Consider the following 27156-nt stretch of genomic DNA (forward strand, 5'->3'; position numbering starts at 1 on the left):
AAGTGCTCTTCCTTACACCTCATGCTTGGTGATTGAGGTACTGCATGAAATTGTACTATCTTGCCACATGCAAGGACTTCAGTGACCAAAAGTTTCCAACAAATGACTGCATGTGAAATGCATGTATACTCTGCTGACTGTCACGTGAAAATGCAGCAGCACTGAACTAGCACTTGTTCCCTGGCCTCATGCTGTTACTTTTATTCAGCATTACCTAACACATCATCTTTCCTTAAATATTCATGCCAATTTGCAAAAACAGCATGAACAGTTTTCACACTATAACGTGTAATTTTGGAATTGGAGATGATAGTAACGGGAAAATACTTTCAGAGGTTGTTTCGGAACAAATTGCACACTTGTGTTTTTGGTAAGAGTGAACGACTTCTAAAAAGCACCATCAGAAAGTTAAAATTGTGTTGCTTTTTCTTTTGAAGTAGATAGGAATTCCTGCAAAAATCAAACACAATTTCCCACATCCAGTCAGCACAAGTGCAATATATAACGTTCAAGCAAGGCTACAGCTAGATAGGTGAAAAAGGTCTTTTGCAATATTTTTATTAAATAAGTTCTGTTCTCCAGGCTGATGTGTTACCTCATGTTCAAAGAACAGGTGTAGATGTTCATCAAACTTTTCACTTGTTTAAAAATACCGCAATAGTATGAACTCAATAGAAACAGTTTCCTTGCTGTGGTTTCAATTTATAGGCAGAAATGCATAGCATCGTAGATTACCTGTGTTGAAAACTTGCAGTGTTGAATTTGGTTGTATCGGTGCAACAACAAAGAGGTATTCAGGTTACACATGCACAGGTTGAAGACTGGTTTTGAACTGGCTGCATGCATCTACGAGTAGGCTTGCGCTAGTGCAAGCAATCCTGGATATAATTGAGAATGCTATATCCGGTTTTGGATCACGAAAATGTAATTTCTGTTAAAAGCAGCTGCAACTTTTATTTTATAGACCAAAACTGAAGTCCCCCATCACGTGCACACACACGCACATAGAAAAGGCAAGACCGCTGTAACCATTCAAGTGAGTGATATGGTAGGCAAACCTCCAGGATAGCCATCACCTCAGTACATGACATTTCATTCAACACAGGTAATTCCACTCAGAGTACTACAGTCTGTTTTGTTAAAATCTATACACACACACACGCATACGCACACGCACTCTATATGCATCATTTCAGGTCACTTTACTGCATAATTAAAAATAATAATAAAGGTAATGAAAACATTGCAATGGAACTCTTACAGCAACGGAGGTCTGAGGCACTCAGGGCAGAGAAGACATTTTCTGGTAAATTTGGTATTTGGTAGTACGCGTGTGAGTCCAGTTCTGTGAAGCACTAACCCCTTTTCCCCACCTAAATTCTGCAGTGCCAAGGGGAGCCAAGGGGATCCAGTACCTCATGCTTGGGTCTAATGTGGCAACAAATTCACCAGACACCTTGGTAAAAGGTGTGTTTTATGCCCGTGATGGTATGATTTTATGTCTGCATTGGTTTGACTATTTCTTGCATTACAGTGGTGTAAGACTTCTAAGTCTGCAATGGGGTCTGAAAAAAAATTCATTACGATTCAGAGAAGAAAAGAAAAAGTAATCCCCTCAGCAAAGACAATGGAAAGGAAATGGGCAGGGGAAAAGAAAAAGTAGAGAGAATACAGAGGCTTAATCCACACTTGTTAAGGTGACAGTTCCCAGCTCATTGTGACCCACCGATAGAGAAGTGTATGTTGATTGTAAGATTGCCCACTCTATAAAGTCTGAGGAAAAAGATCTGTTTTCCTGTGTCCCCCTAAGACTTTCCAAAACCACGAAACTCTCTCAATTGCTTGACTGGGGGAAAAAGACCTGTTTTAGAACTACCAAAAAAAAAAAAGAAAAAAAAAACAGCGTTGAAGATGTTTTGTCTTCTCACACTCAGCCTTTTGAGATATATACTCATCTCACTGTAAGTCTTGCAAATCCAATCCCCCACAGCTACTGTGGATGTACCTTTATAAAATGTCCCACAGCTGACCCACGCAGGGATCTCATTTCTCGTGGGATCTTTTTGGTTCTCGTTTCATTCCTTTCCCTAGCCAAGTCTGATACATCAGTTTCACCAAGCGTTCGGAGCAGGAGACTGCCTGCAAGCACTGCTCCGCAGAGAGGTGGCTTGTTCCAGGGGGCTGCATTTAAGACTGAATTCAGTAATATTCCGTGTAGGAAGCCCATACTATCAATCTCCGGTAAAAGAAGCCCTGCCATTAACATAGCGTGTCAACTACAGTCATAATAACCACAGAGGCCATCAGCAGAGAGATGGGAACAGAATTAAAGGTAACAGTCACCTACTCTTGGCAACATGCATGTCTCTCTCCCCTCACCCACTTCTCAACTGATAAGCAAACAAGGCCCAGCCCATTAGAACAGTATCTGCAGAAGTAGGAGCAGGTCTTTGGAACTAGAAATGCTTAAAATCTCAGGTGCCGTTCACACCAAGAGAGACAGGGCACACTGAAGTAGTGAAAAAAAAACCTGGATCCCAAAGTCCCAGTGGGAAAGGTTACCCACGCTTTTCTAGCTAATATCATGGCGGCAACAGAAGCAACTGCAGGTCTAATTGGAAGAAAAGTGCAAAAGAGATAATTGAAGAAAAAAGAAAAATATAGAACGAGTGTTGTAGGTAGGAGGAAAGCAGAAAATTCTTTAAATTCTTCTCTGCTTTACCAGACATTGGGTCAGGTTCTTCAACGTATTCCTCTCTTATCTACAATCAGTGAGAACAAAGTAAATGATGAAATTCCTCTCTATTCTGTACTCTTAAAAAATGCATAGAACAGAGACCAAAAAAAAAGAAAAAATGTATCGTTCAGATCCACCTGCTCAGTCTAGACTATCACTGGGACATGAAATGGGGACGAATACTATCCAGCCGCCGAGTGAGGATCTCACAGCCTGTATCGGTGACCAGAAGAGTGTGTTCAAACTGGGCAGATCGCTTTCCATCTCTTGTTACCGCAGTCCAACCATCGGGCCATGTTTCATCTTGCCAACCACCTAGAAATATTAAACAAATCAAAAATTCATCATTTAAATACCAGATATTAGTTCCCCCAAAAGAATAGGACCAGCATCCTATTCCATCGCTTCTTAAGAGTAAATATGAGTAACCCTTTTACTCTATTAAGGCATTATGCAGAATCAGTTTAATTTAGTGATTTTTGGCTTTTGCCTAATTGCTTACTGTAGTGGGTTTACATGGCAAGGTTTTGGTAGCAGGGGGCCATAGGGGTGGCTTCTGTGAGAAGAATCTAGAAGCTGCCCCATGTTAGGTAAGGGCCCCACTGCTGACTAGAGCCGAGCCAATAAGGGATGTTGTTTTGCTCCTCTGTGAGAGCAGATTTAAGACATGGAAAAAAAAAATGCTGCGCCACACAGCAGCTGGGAGAGTGAGAGGAGTGAAGAACAGCCTTGCAGGTGCCAAGGTCAGTGAAGAAGGAGGGGGAGAGGTGCTCCAGGCACCAGAGCAGAAGACCCCTGCGGCCTGTGGTGAGGACCATGGTGAAGCAGGCTGTCCCCCTGCAGCCCATGGAGTACCATGGTGGAGCAGGGTTCCATGCTGCAGCCCGTGGAGGAGACCACGGTGGAGCAGGTGGACCTGCACCGACGGAGGCTGCGGGCTGTGGAAGACCCCTGCCGGAGCAGATTCTGGGCTGGACCTGTAGCCTGTGCAGAGGAGCCCACGCAGGAGCAGGTGACCTGGCAGGAGCTGCTGCCCGTGGGGGATCCAGGTCGGAGCAGTTTGCTCCTGAGGGATGGACCCCGTGGTACGGACCCGTATCTGGAGCAGTTCTTGAAGAGCTGCTGCCTGTGGGAAGCCCACACCGGATCAGTTCAGCGAGGACTGCATCCCGTGGGAGGGACCCCACAGCACAGGGGACGAGAGTGACCGAGACGGAGCGGCGGAGAAGAAGCGCTACAGACTGACCATAACCCCCGTTCCCCCGTTCCCCTGTGCCGCTTGGGGGGAGGAGGTGGAAGAGGGTGGATGGGGGGGAAGGTGCTTTTGGTTTCTTTCCTTTGTTTCTCGCTTCTCTAGCTTGTTAGTAATAGGCAATAAATCTTACTATCTCCCTATGCTGAGTCTGTTTTGCCCGTCACAATAATTACTGCACGATCTCCCTGTCCTTATCTCAACCCTTGAGCCCTTTTCATCGTATTTTCTCCCCGTTCCTCTTTGAGGAGGGGGAGTGAGAGAGCGGTTGTGGTGGAGCTCGGTCGCCCACCTGAGTAAAACCACCACACTTACCTTCACAGATCATTGGTTCGATTGTAAATACATGACCTGGCTTCATGACTCCAACCGCCTTATTTTCTGCAATAAAGTAAACAATCAAGTTAGAAAATTTATCCCATCTTAGGTAATAAACGAATCCTTGTCTTAGAGAAGACAGGAGGAACAGTGTGAAGCTCTTCAAAGATGAAAAAAGCTCTTCAAAGATGACCAGTTCACTTGTCCATTAGTTTTTATAATAAAATTTCCATTAGTCCTTTTTCCTTCTCTCCATGCTCTAACACTGCAATATTTACTCAAGGAACTTGAAATTAATTGTCGTCTTTCTCTAGAGTTCAGCCCCAATTGTGTAAAAACAGAACAGTCCTGCATACTTCCATGATGAAACACATCAATTTAGAAATTCAGGAAAAATATGAAGTATTTCAGATATTCAGAGCAGGCTTGAAGACCTCTTAACCTGGTTCCACTGAACCATTAGTTCCAATCAATTTCAAAATAGGCTAATGGTCAAGTAATCCCATGATTCCATTTATGAAAGACATTCTCATTACTCTGGAATACTAAAGAAGTCCTGGTAGTCTTGGGATGATAATGCTACATTTCTTTAAGTAACATTACTTTAAGTAACATTAAAGAAAAAAAAAAAACAGTTTCCAACATTGGAACTTTCTGATGTTAGATTCACCAAAAGCATTCGTGTGGAGGCATAAAATGCTTCTCCATCTTCAGAGTACAGATTCTCTTACAATTGTAGGATGACTTGGGTTGGAAGGGTTGGAACACTTCAGGGATGGGGCATCCACAGCTTCTCTGGGCAGCCTTTTCTCTTCATTTTACATCACAAAACTTAAATAATATGAATTCATACCCGTTGATTAACAGATTTTCTCTGTTCTCTGAAGAATCATTTATTACAGATCTGATTTTCAGCAATCCCTGATAAGCCAGGGATTGCTGAATTATAATCTACAATTATAACGTGTGTTAAAATTCATTGGGATATGGGAAGATGGAGGCATCCATCACATCTGAGGAAACAGAGGTTCTACCAGGGGAGCTATGCAGCTGAAGCGGGTGTGAATTGTTTATCACTGTTTCACAGCATTTCTCCTATCCTTAATAGTCCACTCATGTTTAAGCTTCTCTCCTTTGTCTCTGTGGATGCTGTCTCATAGTCCTGCTGCGAAAATCATAGGGACATTGCCATTTCCAAAAACTAAAGCAGAGAACCTGTGGGGGCAGCAGGTCCCTCCTCCACTACCACACACTACAAAAGTTTTCCAGGAACACCACAACACTCAAATAGAGAAAAGCAAAATATAACAGGATCCAGACTCAGGCACACCACCTGCCTACACCATTCAAAACACTTATTTACATCTGGAAACGGCATTAAGCTTTTACTTACACCTTCTGGCTGGAAACATTTGCCTATTCAGGGCAGACAAGGACTGATGTCTGAGGGATTAGTTGGGAATTCATGCCAGAATGTTGACCACTAACTAGTTCAGGTGAGGGCTAATCATCAGCGTAGGCACAGATTGCCTCAGTACGTGACACAAGACACCTTGCTTAGTTACATAAAGCACTCCGTGGTCCAGAGTTCAGAAAAATATCTCACAAGTGCACACATGCTAACTTGATGGCTGTCAGGCAACATGCTATTTTATTAAAATGTAAGCAAGAAATAAATTGGGTGCGCTCATTGCAAAGCATATTCTGTCTGCAGGACAACACAAAGGAAATACTCACTGGCATAGTGTGGCACATTAGGGGCTGTATGGAAAAGTTTATGGATTCCATGCCCACAGTAGCTCCGAACGACCGAGAATCCATTTGCTTGAGCGTGTTTCTGAATAATGTTTCCCAGTTCTCTATACCGAACACCAGGTTTTACTGCAAAATTAAAAAGATACAGTTACAAGTTTATAGAGCTTTCTTTCAACATAAGTAACCATCTAATACCATTCAGGCTAATATCACCTCTGTAACACTCCTGGCTTGCCTGCCCATCTGTTCTAGTATGCAACCTCCTCCCTCCACTATGCTCACTTAATTCACCAAGTACGTGAGTGAGTGTAATAACGTGAAAAAGGGAGGAAACCGTCTCATATAAAATAGAAAGTGAGGGAGAAAGAGAGAAACTCCTTCACAAGAACACTCCTTTTTTCCTTTCATGGACATAAGAGCTCATATATTAAAAGGATGTTGAAGTTTGAAATTAAAGACAAAAGATTTTCAACATGCTTGGCAACTTTTCATATCCAGAGTTTCAGTGCTTCTTTCAATGAATGTATGAACTGTATTTTAATATGTACTTATCTCTCCATTATGTGAAAAGTGCACACAAATTAATAGGGAAAACGATTATAGGTGAAGAACCAAGAAAGGAAAAAAGATAAAACGGTTATCTCTACTCTCAGGCTCGGTTTTTAATGGCAAAGCTACAGCAAATAAGAATGTTCATATGCAGGGCTAACATTTTTGATGGTCCTTTAGGGAAGCCTTGAAAATTAAGTAATTCGCCACTGATGAAAATGGTGTGAAGAATTCGCTTCGAGCACAAGGGATTGATAGTACCATAAAAGCAACGATGCCTCATCTATCAACTAATGAAGCTGCATACTGAAAGCAACCTTGAGCAGCTAAAAAAGGAAAAAAAAAAAAAAAAGGAAATTTTATTTCAAGATCATTCACAACCCTCTGAATATATGCTGTTCTTTCAGGAGCCAGACCTTGGGTGGTTAAGTGGAGCCATGTTAAGCAGAATAAGCCTGAACAGTTCGCATACACAGCTAAAAGCTTGCATAAAGCAAGCCACGTAGTTCACTTCTCTGCTAATGTGAACAACTACAGCTTATAAATTCAGCTTACTGAACTTACAGAAAATAACAAGAAATTTGGCTTACTATCGGAATGTGCATGCTTTTCCCAAAATATAAGGCAGACACGGTGACGAAGACAAAAAGTTAATCTGTTGGTGTTATACTAAACAGTTGTGAAATAACTTCAGGCCTCACAATTCCAAGCAGCTCAGTGCAACGCAACAAGGAGCTCTCTGCTGTGCTCTCTGACACAACTCCCTTAGTTAGGGCTCTGCTGGTCCAACACCCCAAATTTACGATGGCGTGACCAGCACAGAGGCAACCCTTTGCTATAAATGAGACATCTGCTGCTAGAATTCCTATTAGCAGGGAATGGCTGAAAGACATTGAAAATTGTTACATCATCTGAAAGGTTAGTAAAAAAAAAAAAAACACTTATACTGAGAATTTACATATCAGTATAACGAACGCAAGAGTGAACCGCTGTAGTTTACACATCAAAGCCAGGATATGAAAGATAAGAGACAATGTATTTAACATTTGCTATAAAAATAAACTACAGGAGCAAAGATAAACAATCTAGGTCTAGCTCTGGAAAATTAAGTGTTCCTTCCAGAGCAGTAATCCCACATAAATAATCTATGTCCTTCACAGCTCAACTCTACAGTATTTTCTCACTCACACAACAGGTGTGCAAGATATCTTTCACATGGATTTTTGTCTTTGCAGTTTAGTTCGCTATCTCCAAATTATTAACCAAAGTAAGCTCACTATTATTTTTTTTTCATTTAATTAAATGCATGTTTAAAGCCTTCAGATATAGTAACGTAAACTTCAGCTTGCAGAGACCATGAAGTGAGTAAATTTTACTGGGGATTCTAAGAAGCTACAGGATATATAATAAGCAGAGGATACAATTACTTGCAGGGGCTTGAGAGATTTTAGTTTTCCCTGTTTGTCCAAGAGAACCTGGTATATTCATTTGTGAATAAAGTGGAACACGGCATTCTCTAACTACCTTTCTATCTCTATGTATGTCTCAGTGAAGGTGTCCCGAATTATATTTAATATATTTAATATATTTATAAGCAACATAATCAAAGTCCTGCAGGTACTGAAGGATATAGATCTCTCTTCCCCAGCACACTCCCGAAGTTTAAAATCTAAGCACCTAATTAGCTTTATAAAATAACCATCAAGTTTATGGGAGTAAAGGGTTGAGTTTAAAAGTCTTCAAACAACGTTTTATCTTATTGATTCACTTTACAATGCCATGTGTGTTAGAAAAGTAGAAAACCATACTCTGGTTTTCCAAAACATACTTTGTTGTTTACATTCCCTAAACAATTCAAATCAAGGACGTCTTATTCATCTAGTAGCCCAAAAAGGCTATTTCCATGTAAATATCAGCACACGTGGATCACCTCAGCATCAGTTACATTTCCCTTGTCAGCCCACGTTTCAAATAAAAGTTGCAACCACCACCCACAGAACCGTACGGTTTGAACAATCACTGTGTTATACAACATACATCATCTGCTAGTGACGCACACTAACACTTCTGTGTTCTGCAACAAAATTCATTCCCAGGGGATAACACATGTGAGCACTCGAGCTTGAGAACCAAAACCATAATCCTTCAGGCCTCAGCAAAAGCATTTACCTGCATCGATGGCTTGCATTAGGCACTCATACGTTGTTTGGACAAGCCTCTTTGCACCCTCATCAACTTCTCCAACGTAAAACGTCTCGTTCAGATCTCCATGGTAGCCATTGCGATAGACAGTAATATCCACTGCAAAGAATACCAGACACGTCATACTACTACCACTGTATTTTCCACTGCTTCTCTATTTGTGAAAAGACAAAAACCACATACAATGTGTTACTGTAATTGTGAAGTTATTTCTCTAATTGTGAAGAATTCCGCATATCAACTCTTCCAGCAGATTAAATTCTGACACTTATCCTGTAGAATTTATAGAATTAACTATTAAGATAATGTTTCACTGCTCAATGATTTAAGAAAAAATAAAATGGAAAAAAAAATCCACCTGTGCAATACAGCCATGGCAAGCTTATGACTGGTTTTCTAGGCAAATATAAAAACAAGAAACAGATGCTCTTTACTCCATGGTGATTTACCTGGCTAAAATATTTCCTTAGAACTAACTCCAGCACTAACAGGAGGAAATTAAATTTAAAGTAGGAATGTAATCATGTTTTAAGCCACATTTTAACTTCAGTACTTTCAAAGCACATTTAAAATAATAAGTCACATATTTGCAGTAATCGGAATGCCAAAACCCATTGTTTCCAGCCAAAAAGGTAAAGTTTTTTAGTGAACATTAAATACAAAGAAATTTTCCAATATTGTTCCTAAGAAAAAATACACCAGATGGCTTAAAACTTTTTTCTTTTGAATTAAATTATTTAAACATTCAGTATCAGGCAAACAGCAAGAATGAGAAGGGGTATGCTTAAAACAGCTTAAGTTTAAAAACCATAAAATTAGAGCTTATAACTATGTTGCAGCAAAACTTACTTCCTTTGCGTGTAAAGTTGGTCATCAACTTAAAGTTATAAACTTACTCTTGACAAATATAAATATAACAAAGGTATTACTAAATCCTCTTATAAAAGGTGTTTTCTAGTGCTGAGGTGCAGCCCTGGCACACAAACTGGTAGAAGGTAGAAGTGTGGAAGGTTAAAAATGTAGAAGTTAAATTTTCATAGCACTTACCATTAACAATATCCCCCTCCTGTAATGGCCTCCTATCAGGAATTCCATGGCAGATCACTTCATTCACTGATGTACAACATGACTTAGGGAAATTATAATAATTCAGAGGGGAAGGATAGCAATTCCTTGCAATACAAGCCTAATTTAGAAAATACAATTACACATTGTATTAGCGAGTTTTGTACAATGAAAAAACATAAGCACAACAGACTTACAGTAAGAATGATACTTTGAAATGCTGTGGCTCCTGAAAATAAGACTTTCTGAGCTTTTTTTTTTTTTTTGGCATTAAGGTATTTTGTTCTGCTTTGCATTTCTTAACAGGAAGACAGTAAGGCTAGTTTCATTTTGTTTCTATTAATTTTTATGTTCAACTATGAATGCTGAAATATTCAGGTTCAAAACAATGCATGGGAATATTTATTCAGGTAGAAAACTGTCATTTTCAATGATTGTTTTTAAGCACCTGACCTAAGATTTTTTAATGTTTTTGCAAAAGCCACAGTCTTGACAAAACAATATTAAGCACTATTCTTTTACTCCCCTAGTTTAAAACCCTAAACTGCTTCCTTTGCACTCACTTTATTAACCTGTGATTTTTGCAAAACTGACATATACATACTAAGAGACATACCGAGCAATTATGGAAAAATAATACTGTCTTAAAACTGCAAAATTTCAGTCAGTATCAATCTCCTACGCAAAAGTTTCCAAAAGTTGGAGGGAGAGTATATTACCATTTAAGTTTAATGCAGTTCCAGAAACCTCAGGCCTAGTTAAACTGTAGGAAGTGCCTCAATCTCAGCTCAACAGTTGCAAATGCAGACCTATCTACATCAAAATCCTGGCCTTCTCCACAATGCAGATCGGTATCCCTCAACTATCAGTTTAAACACCTTATATAAAGCACAGCTAAGAAAAATTAATATTACACAACTCAACTTTCCTATGAATCGGCAAACCACAAAAATACTTGAATATGCATTTCAAATAGTTTGCTAGACCGGGGCTTTAGTTCACCTGACTGCATCAAACACCTCATCCCAATTCTATCTCAGGCTCTGCAGTTCTGATTCCCAATCACAAATAACTGAACTTTCTCCTCTGTACTTCTTAACTAACAACACTGGGCACAAAAGTCCATGACGTACATATGATGCTCTTTAAATAGTGGTATCGGTAACCCAGAAGGGTTTACAAGAAAAAAAATACATGATGTTAACAGAGAAAACACGTGAGGAAACTCAGAGGGAGCCTAAAGCTGGAAATCATCTAAGGAGCTGATCCAGAGCCCCAGGAGTTCCTAACTGGGGGCTTATTTTGAATCTAGCATTGTGTTATAACTTACTTCTAACATCTGCTCTACCTATTAGCTTCAAAATGAGAAACAGTTCAAAATAAAGAAGAGGAATTCATGCAACGAAGAAAACCCCACAACACTCATTCCAAAACAGAGAGAGAGAAGAAATCACTTAAAAACACCAGAAGAACAGTAAAATAACCTTACTAAATGGACAGCATGATCAATTTCTTCAGTAGTCACACCTGCTTTCACCATCATGGCAGCAACATCCAATACTTCTCTAGCAAGCTGCAAATAAGGAAACAAAAAATACTGATTTAAAAATGAGACCAGGGCTACTCCTTGGAAGGTTAGCAACTCATTTTCTGCAGCTACACTGAGATTGCTAGGAAAGGTGAGTAGACTGGGACTACAGAAAGTCTTCAAGATGCCTGCAGTTTATACTACTGAGTCACCTCGGTGACATCTGAAAATATTTTGAAAACACCCCAGTTGAAAATACCCAGTTAAGATTACTATTAAGATTTCACAGCATCACAGAACGGTCGAGGAATGTAGGAACTCTGGAGGTCATCTGGTCCAACTCCCCTGCTCAAGCAGGACCACCTGGAGCTGTTTGCCCAGGACCATGTCCAGACAGCACTGGATCACAATTTTGTCAAATACCACATATATGAACTACCTAAGTACATTTCAAAGTTTGATTGGTTTTGATAGAACAACTCTTTCCAAAATTGTCAGGAATGGGGCACTGTTTTGGTTTTGCTTTTTAGTTTTTACTTGGCACTAACTCTAGGAGAGGAAAAAATTCTGTTCTCATTCATGCACTATAAAATATATTCCTAACAGTAACAACATTTCAGCCACAGACTATTTCTCACTAGTAACAACAATGCCAGAAAACAGATAAAAGTCATCTTTCTGCTTGCAAAATAATTCACTGCAAGTTGGAGTCACAAGGAGAAAGAAAATATGAGATTTCCCAAACTATTTTTCAGTGCTCAAAAATGGTTTGAAAGTCTGAACTCTGAAGTATGCTGTCACAAACTGGTAAAATAACTATATATTTTTAAAGAATAAAGGCACTTTGTAATGAAAACCAAAACCTCCTTACCCTACACACTACTCGCATCCCTTCTATATCCTCAGGTGAGAGTATTTTTATTTGAGAGGTTCCTTTTAAAGCCTGTTCTGATTCAGACATTCCTGGGGAAAGAAAGGGGGGGGGGGGTAAACAAACAAACAAAATTACATGGAGGAACGATTGCTACACATGTCCAATCACGGAACTTAATTAGCTTACCAACGGCAATAAAAATATTTACTTTCTCACCAGAGACTAAAATAAGAAACCCACCAGTTATAGCATAATCAACATTAACCAGATTAATTTGAATTCATAAGCCTTCCACAACATCGCAATGTCCAAACGTGTTCAGGATGCCCAGTCACTTACATTCACTTGCCCAGTCAGTCAAAACACTCTCAAAACACAACTTTAAGATTACACTTTCAAGGCAAGTATTTTATTCATAGAAAAGTCTTTTTTTTTTTTTAGCTACCTTGGAGATAACAAGTATTATCTATAATAAATAATATTATATTATAATAAGTAATATTATAATCAATATAATAAATAATATTCTAAAGCAGCTATTAAAGTATTATATAATCATACGACTATATCTAGTTATCATAAAATTGCTTGGGTTGGAAGGGACCAAGTAGTTCTAGCGCAATAATCATGTGATAAATACTTCTAAAGTTCTTCCTATGAGATTCTGTGCAAATTCAGTTTTACAGTTGAAGGACCTCCAAAAACCAATACTTTGTGCTGTTTAAATGTTTACATTCTATAAAGTACAATTAAAGACCCATTGAAGATTTAAAAATAATTCCAACAGGCTTTTTAGCAGTTTTTTGAGAAACACAAATCACCGACACCAATGCAAAAAGGGGAAAATACCCAAACAAACCAATAAGCAAGTAATTTTGAATCTATCCTCTCTCTGCCTAAAAACAGCTGGAAATGATCAGTTTTCTTTTGGGTGTTGCTTACTGGGGTTTTGTTTGTTTTAGTTATTTTACAACACAGTTCCAAAATGCCACTGACAATGGCTTATCAAACCTCATCTGTGTCAGCCAACTTTTGCTATCTTTGCTGTTTGTTATGAAGTTAAACACAGGAACACAGCTTGTGTATTTTTGTCTTTTCTTCCCTGAACACCTCTGAAAGACAACTCATTACAAACTTCAGACTTAAAAAAAAAAAAAAGAAAATTTGTAATCATTTTTAGTTTTATTCTTTTAAATCAGTAAGTTAATGGAGGGGGCAGGGAAAAGAAGTAGATGAGAAGAACATACAAAAGAAGAGATTCCCTTCTCCAGTATCTCCTTCATGCATTAAAGGCTTCTTCAATCAAAGGAAAGATAAAAAGCAAATACGACACGCCATAACTGTGATTTGTTCCATGTTACCTAGTGGATGATCAGCATAATCTGGTCTCTGAATATAACTTGGCACAGGTCTCGTTGGTGTCTAAATAAATCATAGTCAAAGCTAGTTAGATTGCAAGAATACATACTAGAGCCACAAAAGCAGAGACCCACACAATAAAATCAAACACACTGAAACATGGCTAATTCCACACAGAAAAAGACGCAAGTATGCAAACAGTCCAAAACAGCTCCAATCTCCATTTCTCACAGAATCTCCTGTTACTCTTTACTGCTTTTATATGATACACCCTCTAATAGCCAACTTCACAGCTTTATAAAACCAAACTTGTGTCTGTCAAATAAATAGTTTTGTAATGTATTGTAGCATTTATTCTGGCACTTCCCAGACTGCAAACGTAGTTGTTCCAGGCACATCCTTCCTCTCTATGATCATTAGTGTATTTTAACAAGATTGTTATTTTTAATCATCACCCTATTTATTAGGATTTTTTATTATAATTTCATATACATCAATCCTACAGGAGTCAGGAGACAAAAAAGCAAATGCTCAGCAGTAACACTAGTAAATTACTTGGCCAGTGACGTATCCAAAAAAAAAAACACAAAACCAACATTCTCCAATGACACAAAGACACACACATGGGCTCAGGTTCTGTTAGTCTCTTCTCTGAGCCTGTAACAGACGCTATGGAGAGGATGCCACAGGGGCAGGATTTCTAATAGAGGCCAATTAGAAAAGACACATGTAAATAAAATGCCATTAATTCTGTAAAAGTTTTGACTTATTCCACTTACAAACTTGTACTAATTTAAAAATACAGCTATACTGAGGTCGTCTTCTAAACCCACCTTTCAACTCTGAAGATGTTACTGACCTCAGCTGTCCTTCACCATTCCAGTGCTGGGAGTTACTGCATTCTCTGTTTCATCAGCTTATTCACCGGGTTATTTCAAACCATTTATATACAATTATATCAAATTATTTATTTAAATTCTAAATTAACCCACTGATTTTTTTCTGAAGCAGACTGCTCCATTATTGGTAAGAGCAGCAGACAGCTAGAAGACACCATCTTAACTATCAGCAGCTTTTTGCAGAACAAATGTCAAAACGTACAGCCAAAAGGCATGAACTGATGCACGTCTCTCTCACTTTTGCTTCATTTTAAAATATACCGAGACCTAGATCAAGTTAACTAAAAATGAGCCACAATAATAACAGTCATACATGTCCTTCCCATAAGGTTCAGACTGATAAAGAAGCTTTCCTCCTTCAGCTAAAATATGGAAGGCAATCAGGTCAGGAATTCTGGTCCATCAGTTGTTATAGAATGTAACCTGCACCTTTTCCTCCAGTGCTGGAGTACAGAGTGCCACTTAACACTTACCAGGGGGTAATGTGGCCTGAGTTTCCCAGTGTATCGATAACCAGACCAGGGATTTGTGTTAACGTCACCTTCCAGGGTCCAAGAGGAAACTTCATGTTTAGCTTTTTCATCTTCTGAAAAGAAAAAACAAACAAAACAAAACAAACAAAAACGACAGCAAAATCAGTCCTACCAAGAACCGTGGGGTCCAGAAGGCAACCTACGATAGATAAAGCTGACATTCATTCTGGTGTTTTTTGTTGGTGGTGCTGTTGGTTTTGATACTACTGATACAAAGAAGTGTAGGCAGTAGTTCTCATTTTATTTTTTGATTAAGTTTTTCACATTCAAAAAAATCACAGCCTGCCAACCTTATCTTTTCTCATTAGCAAACTGCGGATTGTCAGGACAGCAGTACCGTAGGCACAAAGACAGTGTAATAGCTATTTGAGTTGTTCTTCACTTGTAGCTCTAAAACATAGTTCTGTGCTTCTTTTCATTCTTGGGAGATGAGCATATTTCTACAGAAACGCTCATTATCCCTTCAATTAGCAACCCGGCACTGCAGACGAAGACTGCTTTTCTGTGATTTCTCCTGGCATTCAGTGACAGAAATGACCTGGGGTGAGCGGGAGGGTATCCAACAACTAGTTTTAAATTGGGAGCCCGCTGCCCCTCCAGATCTTTTACAGAAAGTGGAGGTGCAGCCCCTTCAGGCAGTATGTGCACCTTACAAGATGGTTCCAATCTGCCGCAGGTGCCGGCTCTCTTAACCTTGTGAAACTCGCATCTGATTCAGTCCAGTGACGGCGTTTATTCACTAATAACACTAACCTAACAGAGCAGATTGATGGTTTTTAAGTGGAGGATTGAAGCAAGTTGATCCTGGGCATTTCCAAAAGGGGAAAAATAAAAGGAAGAAAAAAAAGGATTTACTTGGAAAGAGGAGGCAAGGGTAAAGGAAGAGTATGGCAGCGTTAATCTTTAACTCATAACCTGATAGCTTAAGTTTGTTTTCCCTTTTCATATCTCACAAGAACGAAGAAATGGCAAGAACTCTAACATAGCAAGCCCTAGTATAAATTTCTCAGTCTCCATGGCTGACTTCTGAGCCACCTGCCTACATGACATTCAGTTTAGACAAACCACTGAGAAATAATAATTTAAAAATCTAAAGTTATCGCGAAGGCGTATTTGAGATGCTTCAGTAATTTGTGACACTGAGGATTTGAGGGCTACCAGAACCAAGACCACTCATGCTGAGCTTATCCTGCGGTTATCCAGGAAGCCAACAAGACCGTGGATTTGGTGGTATCATCAAAAAATTCTCTGTCAGATAAACAACAACATTAGAGGACTGCACCAGAGGATTACCAGAATAATTATATTGAACACAATTTCATGTTCATGCAGGTGCAGAGTAATGTCATACAGAACGCAAGTGTGAACTATGAGAACTCTACAACGGGAAGGCAGAAAGAGGGAAAACATTTGTGTCTGTGCTACTCCTGGCTATTAACCATATGCAATATTTATCACAGAAAAAGGGGTTTTACGGGGTTTTAGGAAAGAAGGAGGTAAATGACATGAGGACTCGGCTTTTTGCCAAGCCACTTTTTAATCTCAGCTTTCCTTTGATGAAGTTGGGCTGGGGAGGGCAGGTGCAGAACTGGGGACTACTTTCTCTTTTGTTCAGGTTGGTTTTAAACTTATGGATTATTTCAACTCCTCAAATAAGAGAGAGACTACCAGTCCAGCAGTATTTCCGTACCAGAGCTACCAGCTGTAACTAGGACATACAGATAGATATTCTTATGATCCTCAACTAAACTGAGCAAAATCCTTGCTACAATGCATCCTCCTACCAATTGTAGCATCAGTGCACAAAACCATTTTCATTTTTTCCCCAGAGGGGAAACACCCCAAATATGCAGACTGGCTGCACTCTGACTGGCATGCTTGCATTCCAGCAAGTACCGAATCAAAAAGCTTCACTAAAGCCTTTTGAACATTACTGCCTCTTACTCCATCAGGCATCAAAACGCTATGATGGTACAAGTTTGGTACACGTTTACAGGCCTCACCGTCATGATTTATTGTTCTCTTTGTCCTCTGTGTCAGGATCTCTCTTTTCCTCTTCACACAACTGGTAATTTGGCTCAAGGAATGTGTTAGGCAAAAATGGAACAGAAATAGGGATTTCTGTACCACATGTGGTCTCAGATACATTTCAGAGTAAAAATGTAAAATTTCAAATCTGCAGATTGCCAGGAACTGAGCACAATTTCAGATATGCAGAACACTATGCCAGATATCTTGGAAAAATCCTTATCGTTTCTTGGCACAGAATCACAGAACGTTGAGGTTGGAAAGAACCTGTGGGGGTCCTCCTGTCCAACAGGAGCAGGCTGCCCAGGACCACATCCAGGAGGCTTTTGAAGAACTCCAAGGAGGGAGACACCACAAGCTCTTGGGGTAACCTTTGCCAGGGCTCCGTCACCCGCACAGCACAGAAGTGCTGCCTGGTGTTCAGGGGGAGGTTCTTGTGTTCTGGTTTGTGCCCCCTGCCTCTTGTCCTGGCACTGGGCACCACTGACAGAGCCTGGCTCCAGCCCCTTTGCACCCACCCACCAGGTATTGATACGCATGAATGAGATCCTTCCTGAGCCTTTTTTTTCTCCAGGCTGGACAGCCCCAGCTCTCTCAGCCTTTCCTCACAGGAACGATGCTCCAGCCCCTTGGCCCTCATCACGGCCATTTGCTGGACTCTCTCTGGTACATCTACATCTCTCCTGTACTGGGAAGCCCAGGACTGGACACGCTATTCCAGACACAGCTGCACATATATGTGTGGAAAGATACAAAGCAAATTGCACTGTGCTGCTCTACCACCAATACTCACACATATGCGCTTTATTTTGAAACTGCATTAAATAAAACACGATGATGCTGAATTAGAAGGGGGAGTAAATTCACAAAAAGGAACAGTTTTCTATAGGCACAGTCAGAACAGAATATTAAAACAGACAATAAAAAAAAAACTTACTTGCTTTCTTGTGTAATAACTTGTGAGTAGCCCAGCTTCCCTTAAAGCATTCCTAGAATTGCAAAGAAAAAAAAATATTTTTTTAAGTAGCCTTATCCTGGACAGACACATCATTCCCACGAAACTGAGAAGCAACTGTATTTTAAAATACTAAAATATGGAATTTACTAACCTTTGTAGCAACATGCAGCAAATGCCACTTTAACTGCCAGTCTCTGCACTAGAAAATACCACTTTCAACAGCTAATGAGCCAAAACAGTCAGAAAGCACAGACAAACAGATGCACCCATCCAAATGAAACACGCTGCTCTAATCCTATCTACTAAATATTGTCCCCTTATCAATTTGAAGAGTAATTAAACAGCACGGTTGGCCCACGTTGGCTGAGACGTTGTGCTGTTCAGGGACACAGAGGTACGAGTTCACCTGGTCTATCTCCACACCTAATGCGATGGCGTTGCAGTGGGCAGGGTGATCCTCCCCTGGCTCCTACAAGGAGCCATCTCCTCCTGCTAATTGCATCCCTTCTGCCTCCTTCCCCAGCATGAGAAAGCAACGGAGGTCAATCAGCGTGATCACAGGGGAACAAATTAAAGAGATTAAGGTGGGGAAAAAGACCGAGAGCTACTGAATGGAAATGGTACTCACAACAACAGAAACAAAACGAAGCTGAAATGGAAAGCAAGGAAAGAGCGCACGTGAAGGAGTTTGTGTTTTTCCCTTTTTCCCCCAAGCACATACAGAGCAGTTCATGCAGTGAATAATGAATGAGCAAAGGGGCAGGTGGAAACGCCTGGCAGCTGGAGGAGAGTAAAGGAAGATTAAGGTGAGGGAAAGACATGAAAAATGAGAGATGGAAACAGAAAAGCTGCTGAAGTAGGCATTTAAAGGTGATCCTTTAAGATGCCAATTAGGAAATTGATTATTTTTATAGACAGAAGTCAAATTCGATGGCTACGCGTACACAAAATAACTGTTAGAAAACTGCTAATTCCGGTTATTTACAATAATGCTGAACTTGTTCTGAAGAAACAGGCAGGAAGTTTACCTTCAATAGGAAGGACAATACTAGAGGCTGAAACATCATCATAAAAATACTGCCCAGAGCCAACGAGTGATTGAGCCTAACATACACAACACCAGCCCAACCCAACACGGATCTGTAAACTAAGCCCAGTGTGCCAAACTCTGCCCCAGCTTCACGCCTGCTCCCGCAGAGCCATCTTCTCCCCACCTTGTCTGCAACCAGTGGTCATCAAATTGCGTCCAGAAGACCGCAGTAAAGCGGTGCACAAGCGTGCCAGCGTTCAAAGAAACCCTGCTGCCCTCACGACCAACACCAGATCTTCGCTGTCTTCTGCAGCAGCGTTTGAAGTTGCCGCTATCATCACGGTGCTGCGTAATGGGTGGGACAGCGAGAGGCCTGGAAACCGACGCGTTAGGCTCACAGGGCTTCTCGCTGAGCGAGCACTGGAAGGTTTTATTGTCGCGCTCGTATAACCTGCTGCACACGCAGACCTTTGTGCCGCGCTTGCTGGAAAGCTGAGGGAAAGGGGGAAGGTTTTAGCCAGACATCCCAGACACACGCACTACCTGCGCGCCCGCCAACTGCAACCAGCACACGCGGCGAGCCCAGAACATTTCCGTGAGCACAGGCCGTGCCACGCGCAGCGTGCCGTCAGTGAATGCCTCTGCGTTGGGCTGACACTCCTGGAAGGCTCTCGGAGGATGCCCTGCGCACCCACCGAGCCATCCATTTTGTGTAGGCTCGGTCACACGCCGCCCGTGAGCGCCGGACTGAGCAGGTACACACGAACTATTTGTGTTGGACAGCTTACCGAGCAGGCGCCACCCCGCGCGTGTCTGCACAGCTCTGCCTCGGTGCTTTCAGATAAAAACACGGCAGCTGTCACCTCGCAGGCTGGAGAATCGTAGCTGGGGCTACAAAGCACTACCGACGTGCCACCGCGTGCTTCAAACACCCTCACCTTCTACACAGCAGGCTTCCTGACAAGCCACGGAAGAAAGCCACTCTGCCCCACCATCCGGGCCACTTTGTGGAGAGTTTTCTGGAGAAAATTCTGCCTTTCGCTGAGCTTTCTCTGCTGAGACACTTACTTCAATCTTCCTATTATCGTTCCTGCCTCTAATGAGTCTTCCATGTTCCTATGCCACATACAGATCAAGACAGAAATTTGTCAATGACTAAATAAACAAAATACCCAGGGTGAATTTCAATATTAAAATGAAGAAGCAAACATGACTCTTTTCTAATATTGCCAAAAAGAAAGGAAGGCATGGCTTTGTATGGCTACGTTTGAAAACGTTAACTAGCTTCCAAGGGAAAGCACACAGGAATGACATGATTTTGGCCATGAGCCATGAGGAAGACTTCCTGGATTTGATTTCAAACGTTACAATATCCATTAGTATTTCTGATGTTAATATCCCACCCCCGTCACTTAGAGCACTGATCTTTCTATTGCATGTGTTTTTCACGTAGCAATCAGGACAGACTCGGAAACGCTGAAGAGGACTGTGCAAAGCGAGAGGCCAAACGCATGGGATGAAAAAAAAAGCGGTGGCAGGAGGGAAGTGGGCAGGGGAGTCCTTCATTTGTTTAGAGCAATCTTGCGTACAACTAGGCTGTCAGCAAGAGAAACTCGATTGCAATTTTTAGCTAAAGCCCATTAACATATTTAAACCTTTAACAACATTTCTGACCTCAAGCCATGCTGAAACCAACCCCGCTGATTCTGTGTTCAGAGACGAGCTCGATCCAACGTTCGCCACAACCTGTGCATTTACCGAAAGGTAACGCAATCACGTTACACTCTGGAAAGGCTCCTCCTGGATCAGCTCGTGGAAGCCAAGCTATTTCTCTATGATTTTCACCTTAAGGACTCAGTCCACCACCTCCTGGATGACATATTGACAGAAGCATGCAGCTTGGTGGAATTTGTTTTACAGTAGAGGGCATTTTTGTGCGAACACAGAGGTCACTACCAAATGCCTTCGGCTTTAAAAAAATCAGCCATTGAAAGAACAACAACAAAAAAAAACATCCTTTAAATTAGTTACTGAGCTACTTTGCAAGATTTTATTTCTCAAATTTTAATTGTAATTTTTACAGTACCAGCAGGAAACCAGGAATCCATGCAACTGTATTAAGAGGCAGAAAAACATAACGAATGCCAAATGCCAGAGAAGAAAAGGGGGGTTAATGGACCAAGATTAGGCTATATCTACACTACAAACCTCTGTGCGGCACAGACATACCCAAACTAGCTTTAAATAAACTACCCAAGTACAGGAAGCAGCGTAGGCAACACAGAATTCAAGACATCCTCATTTCTTGGGTTTCTGAACAACCCTTGCAAGGCAGCAGCTCGCCCGAAGCGCGCTCTGCCAGCTCCCCGGCAGCGATTTCCATCCTTAGGGCTGGTGCTTTTCTCCCCAGGCTCCCCGTCCCCTCGGGTACTGCTGCTTTACACAACCTGGCATCCGATGCTGCAGACACACCTGACAGCAGGTACGCCGAGACTGCCCAAATCCCGGCGCCGGACAGCTTCTGGGAACTCCAGCTCATTCCTGACTTCACTGTGCTCGCCATTTAGAGGCACGGAGCTGAATTTCCAGAAAGACATATTCCAGAGCAAAAAAGACAGCTGGAATTGAGACTGTGGGGACAGACTGGCTGGCACTCTGCATGTCATTATACCCTGAGTTGTAATAGTTAGGCAAACGTCTAGGAAACGGTGCCAAGCAGTACGGTGCATTTAAAAATATTCCGAGCGATTTTTTTTTTTTAAATACAATTTTAAAGTGCCCTCTGGAACGTAAAATTGTCTCGGGCTTAATCCAAGATCGCGTGATTTTACTTAACGAGAACTAGTTTTTAACCAAACCACCTTTAAGGTATGCAAACCAAACCAAACAAAACCCTTAAGTGTGGCATTTAGCTTAAGAAAAATATCAGGTTATCGGTGCTGTGTATGTAATACGACACAGATTAGCCTTACATCTTATCCGTAAATACAAGTGCCTCGAGGGGCACGATTGCTACTGCGTTGGATGTTGAAACAGGCGCCTTTTAGCACGCCAGGCTCTGTTCTTCTAGGTGCCGTACGAGACCAGAAGATGCTGCCGCTGGCCTGAAAAGCTGCCTGCAAAACTCAACACACCTGGGCAGCACTTGGGACTAGTCTGTTTTCCAGATGAGCTGAAAGTATGCTTGCAGGTTCGAGGGAAGCACCTACACGCAGCATCATGGTACCAGCAGAGCTTGCTCTGCCTTTCATCTAAGCTCGATCTCAGCCCGAGACTCCTGGCTCCCAGGTGACAGGATTTCAGCCCTTCCTTGGAGGAAGGGACTGGATTTCACAGCTCTTCAACCACTGAGGTACACGTGGGGCTTCTGGGAGCAGTGAAGGAACAACCAGCAAGAGAAATTCAAACTGGACGGGCCTTTCGGTCCATCGAACCCAGCTCAGACAGCCTGCCTGGGAGCCTGAAGCTGACCTTCAACAAGTTACGAGCGCTCTGCATTCGTGTCTCAACAATAACCAGGCGCTGACCACAGGCACAGGGATTTCTGGTGATTTACAAGCAGATAAAAATGTCAGCTTCCTGGCAACGGGAATCTGTCAAAAGACCTAGAAGGGAGCATCTGCAGAGTGCCATTTATACCAAAAGAAAGCCATATCTGTTGCAGTTGGATCCAAGCAGCAGGTTCTAGCCTATTTTAGGCGCAGCAAAGAACAGCAAACCAAGAATGAAATATGGCACTTATGTCCTATGGTCTGACACGAGAGAGGGCAGAAAATACTTTCCTCCAGGCCCACAGCTCCCTGCTGCCCAACCCAAGCACACTGAAGGTGAAAGGAAACAGCAAAGTGTATGTGGGGGGACCACTGCTCTCTTCAAGATCCCAATTTTTCTTAAATTACTGTGACCTTGAGAACTCAACGCTGTCAAGGGCCCAGGTCTGAATACCAGTGACAACATCCCTCCCAGAAAGGAGTAAGCCAGTAAGCAAAGCCACCAAGGGAACAAAGCAGAGCTTCTTTCCCATCACCGAGATTTAAAAAGTCAGCCCCTGTCCCAGCTGGAAGGAGCACCCCAGCGGGTACCCACCACTGCCTGAGAGATGCTGCAGGGTGCACGGCTCAGAGAAGCCGCCTGTGGCCTCCACATCTCAGAGAGGAAAAAAAGGTAGCACGGGGCACTGAATTTACAACGGGGGAAGGATTCCATTTTGTGCCTGGAAATAGATACTTCTGAATTGGGATGGGGAAACCGCCCCGCATCAGGATCCCGTCCATTCCGACAGAAAATCTCAGGCGGCTCTGTTTAGTCCAAGACACCTACACAGACACAACTAGTATGAGAGAGGAATTTTTCATCAAAGCAACACAAAATTATTAGTAAGACATCAATTTATAAATAGAAGGCTCATAGGAAAGTAGTAACTGGAGATCTCAAGAATTTTTACTACTTCTCCATTTATCATTCAGCAGCTTGCAGAAGTCATGTAAGAAATACAAATTGTGCATTTAAGCACCAACTATTTGTGTACGCTACATATAATTTACACACAAGTGACACGTACCTAACAAGGCAGATTTTGCAACTGCAAATTCATCTTACTAAGAGCAACACCACACTTGAGATGCCACGCTGGACATCTGTGTTATTTCCACATTCAGGAGATACAGTAATTGAGTCTATTATGCTGATAAACCCATGCAATGCTGTTGCAAGTCTCTACAAAAGAGAAAGCAAGACAGTGAAAGATAGCTGGTGGCGACAGGACCTGATTTACTAGGCTAAATGAAGACGATATCAAAGGTTAATAGCAGACAGAATTCCTCAGTAGAATATTCCCTCTCATTATCCCTTGGACTGAAAGGAAGAAAAAAAAAATGCCAGCGTTCAACACACTACTAAAGTTCCTCTGCTACTAAGAGCTGTCTTTACCTCGCCTCTGTTACCAGTTCAAAACCCCACTGTTAGGGCAGAACTCGGCATCCTCAGCCCCTTTTCCACCCCAACCCACCCCAAGCCCAGCATTCAACAGCGTGCCCAGGTGACAAGGTGCACAACACCCCACTCCCAGGTCAAATGGCGTGGCTCGAAGGCTTTTCCGAGGATGTCACATTACTTCAGAGAAAGCATTTCCAGGGCATGTTGTTGAGATGTCCTCTTTTTGATATAGAAGGGGGAAAACAAATGACTAGAATAATGCCCTTTACCGAGGAAAGGATATGCACAAATGATAAATCCACCAGGGAAATCGCTGTCCTGGTACAATTTACATGAAAAGTTCACTCCAATTCTCTACGTGCAGTGATGAAAAATAATGTTTAATAAATCCTAAGATTACTTCCTCACTACACTAAGATTCTCAGTCCTATGCTACCCACTTTAGTTCTTCTTAACAAATTGCTACTTACAACCCAAAACATTATCAACCTTTTAGAGTAGTTCACACTTTTCTATAGTTTATTCTCAGCACTAGAGAAATGAACTCCCACAAATTTGATTTTAGCTCTTATCGGAGCTTTGGCTGTATGAACAAGCTATTGCAGGCTTCAAGCAGATTAATTACCGTAGCACGCAGCATGGGTGTAGCTGACACCTCTGTGTTCAAAAAGGAGGGGCTGACTTTCCAGCTATGCCAAACTGGGTGCAATGGACATGCCTGCCCTCAGGCTGCACCGTCCTGAAGCACCGGTGTTCTCTGATCCTGCAGCACAAAGCCGTGGGAAGCTGAATTAGCAGAAAACTTAATGCAACTGCTGTTGCTCCATTAAAAAAAAAAAAAAAAGTGAAATCCTAAAAACCCACGTAATGGCTCACCAAAGACTCAGGTCCAGCTTAATGGAATGGGTGGAAACCTGCAGCCTTGGAGGGAGGGGACAGGAACAGGCCTTTAGGTATGCAGGCTGCGCCATGGAGTTAACATCCCAGTTCCACTTACTAGCTTATCAAACAGTTTTTCATGTGTGTAATGCCTCAATGGAAAGGAAACTGCTTAGGAGAAACCTTTGGAAAAGTTTCCCAAACGCTAACCATTCCAGTACTATTGGCTGAAACTCGCTGGAAGTTCAGAGAAAATTTCCTGGTTTTGAAAATTTCCTGCTGAGCGATGATAAGCCTCTCAGTGCGTGTATAAACAGCCAGCCAGTTGTCAGCGGCACCTCACCTACCTTCCTGATGGTACCTAGTGCCCCCAAGATGACATCTCCTCCATCGGATGATACAGAAGACTAAGGGGGACCGAAGCTCCTCACTGTGGGCTGAACATGAGGACTCCTCTCTTCGTGCGTGACATCTTTTGCACATCGTGGAAACGGACAGCTGTTAGCTTCCTTCTCTCTTCTATGAGACACTTCACCCCAAAATTTCAAAGTACCTTTCATCTGGGGAATAGCTATGCCTCCCTACTTGACTGATCAAGGGAATGAGGAGAAACAAAACACCCAAGGTCTCCCAGAACTAAGAAAAGCGGGATTCCCAGTTCAGTATTTTATTGCCTAGGCAAGACAGCTTTACAAGTAGTCAGTTATCCAGCAGCCTATTTTAACAAGCCAATAAATATTTCCGGTAATTTTACCTTACAGCAGTAGCAGCTATTTCAAAAGAATTAAACCTAATACATAGACAACCAGAATCTCCACGTTCTGTATAAACGTGCTGAGCTGGGGACGGGATAGAGGGGAGTGAAGATATCACTAGAACTTCCCACGCAGGCCTGTTCGGGCTGTTGGAAGTGGCAATGTCATCCCCAGCTGACACCTGCACGTGCTGAAGGTGCGTTTACGACGAGCTTTACGTCAGGCACGTCAAAACGCGCGGTGAAACGCCCAGCAAACCCTACCAAGCGCCCAGAAGCATCACGCGGGAACCGAAGGTACAGAACCGCCGCAGCAATTTGGGGTTGCAGTCGGTGCAGTTTGGGCTCGAGGGGGAAGTCCCAGGAGCCGCGCAGTGGGCGTGTGAGGTGCACGTGGAAAGCTTTCCCCAGGTCCTATGTAAACGCTAACTACCGGTTTGTGCCCTGACTCAGAAGTGACTTTTTTTTTTTTTTGCTCAATCAGGAAGTTACTCTAGCTGATGCGATTAAACGCTTCTGATATCTACAAAACTTCGATGGTTTTACCCCAAACTATACTTCTTCCAGGAAGCTGCACCGTCGATCTCTGGATCGTAGCTCCTCACTTGATGCTGAGAGGAACGGCACATACAGAAGGCTCAAAGTCTTGAGATATGTATTTTGCTCTGCGTTTTCAAGTGATTAAAATAAAATAAATAAAAAAGACATGCTCAGACATCAGGCAGCCCTTTCTCTTTAAATAATGGACCTAACCATATCACCACCAAGGTAATAATGAGGATAGCTGAGGCCTGCAGAACACATTTAGCAGAAGTTGATGGTTAAATGACAACTGGCCTAACCTGAATCTCCCCGTCTGGCAGCCTTAAAGCAAACCATCCAGAGGCGCTTAAAAGCACATAAAAAGTAGGGCACCGAACCGCCTCCCTCGGAGCCCCTCACCTCGCCAGAGGACACCGAAAATCCGCTCGGCAGAGCAACAAGTCTCTGCCACAGCCCCGCGACTCCCGAGCCGGGGCTGCTGCAGCCGCAGAGGCACACGGGGCGGGACGCCAGGAGCACGCCTCGTTTCGCCCCGCCGAGCCCCCAAAACCAAGGGGGGACCCCCGGGGGGACCCTCCGGGGGACGAGGAGGGACGAGGCGCCCCGCTCCCCCAGCGGGAGCAGCCCCGGGGCGGCGGCGAGCCCCGAGCTCCCGCACACGGGTCCCCCCCCCACCCCACACACGCACACCCCCACCTCCATATTCCCCCGCCGCGGGGGGAAGAGGGGGCTCTGCCCTCACCTGAGAGCAGAAGTAGGAGCCCTGGATGCCCAGCTTGAGGCAGGTGGGGCACTGCAGCTTGGCCTCGCTGCTGCAGCCGGCCGTCTCGCAGACGCGGCTCTCCACGGCCGCCATGCTGCCCGCCTGCCACAGGCGCGGCGCGGCGAGCTGAGGGAGGAGCTGCCGGCTTGGGGCGGGCGGAGCCGCCGCTGTGCCGCCCTCTTTCCCTTCCCTTCC

The 27156-nt window shown here is 42.6% G+C and overlaps 1 protein-coding gene across 2 annotated transcripts; it reads right to left on the reverse strand.

Moving 5' to 3' along the window:
- Positions 1–542: 542 nt before the first annotated feature.
- Positions 543–27138, reverse strand: METAP1 (methionyl aminopeptidase 1). 2 transcript variants are annotated; one of them, XM_083835608.1, is made up of 11 exons: positions 26941–27138; positions 18037–18088; positions 15012–15121; positions 13642–13702; positions 12278–12369; positions 11368–11451; positions 9861–9999; positions 8781–8912; positions 6045–6188; positions 4305–4370; positions 543–3052 (listed from the first exon to the last, which is right to left on the reverse strand). In XM_083835608.1, the coding sequence occupies exons 1-11, from the start codon at positions 27052–27054 to the stop codon at positions 2892–2894; spliced, it is 1155 nt and encodes a 384-aa protein (XP_083691734.1). In that variant the 5' UTR covers positions 27055–27138; the 3' UTR covers positions 543–2891. The 2 variants fall into 2 exon arrangements, with proteins under 2 accessions (XP_083691734.1, XP_083691733.1); XM_083835607.1 differs by having other exon boundaries at positions 15012–15124; positions 26941–27137.
- Positions 27139–27156: the final 18 nt, after the last annotated feature.

This window comes from Anser anser (genome assembly GCF_964211835.1).
Source record: "Anser anser genome assembly, chromosome: 4".
NCBI lineage: Eukaryota > Metazoa > Chordata > Aves > Anseriformes > Anatidae > Anser > Anser anser.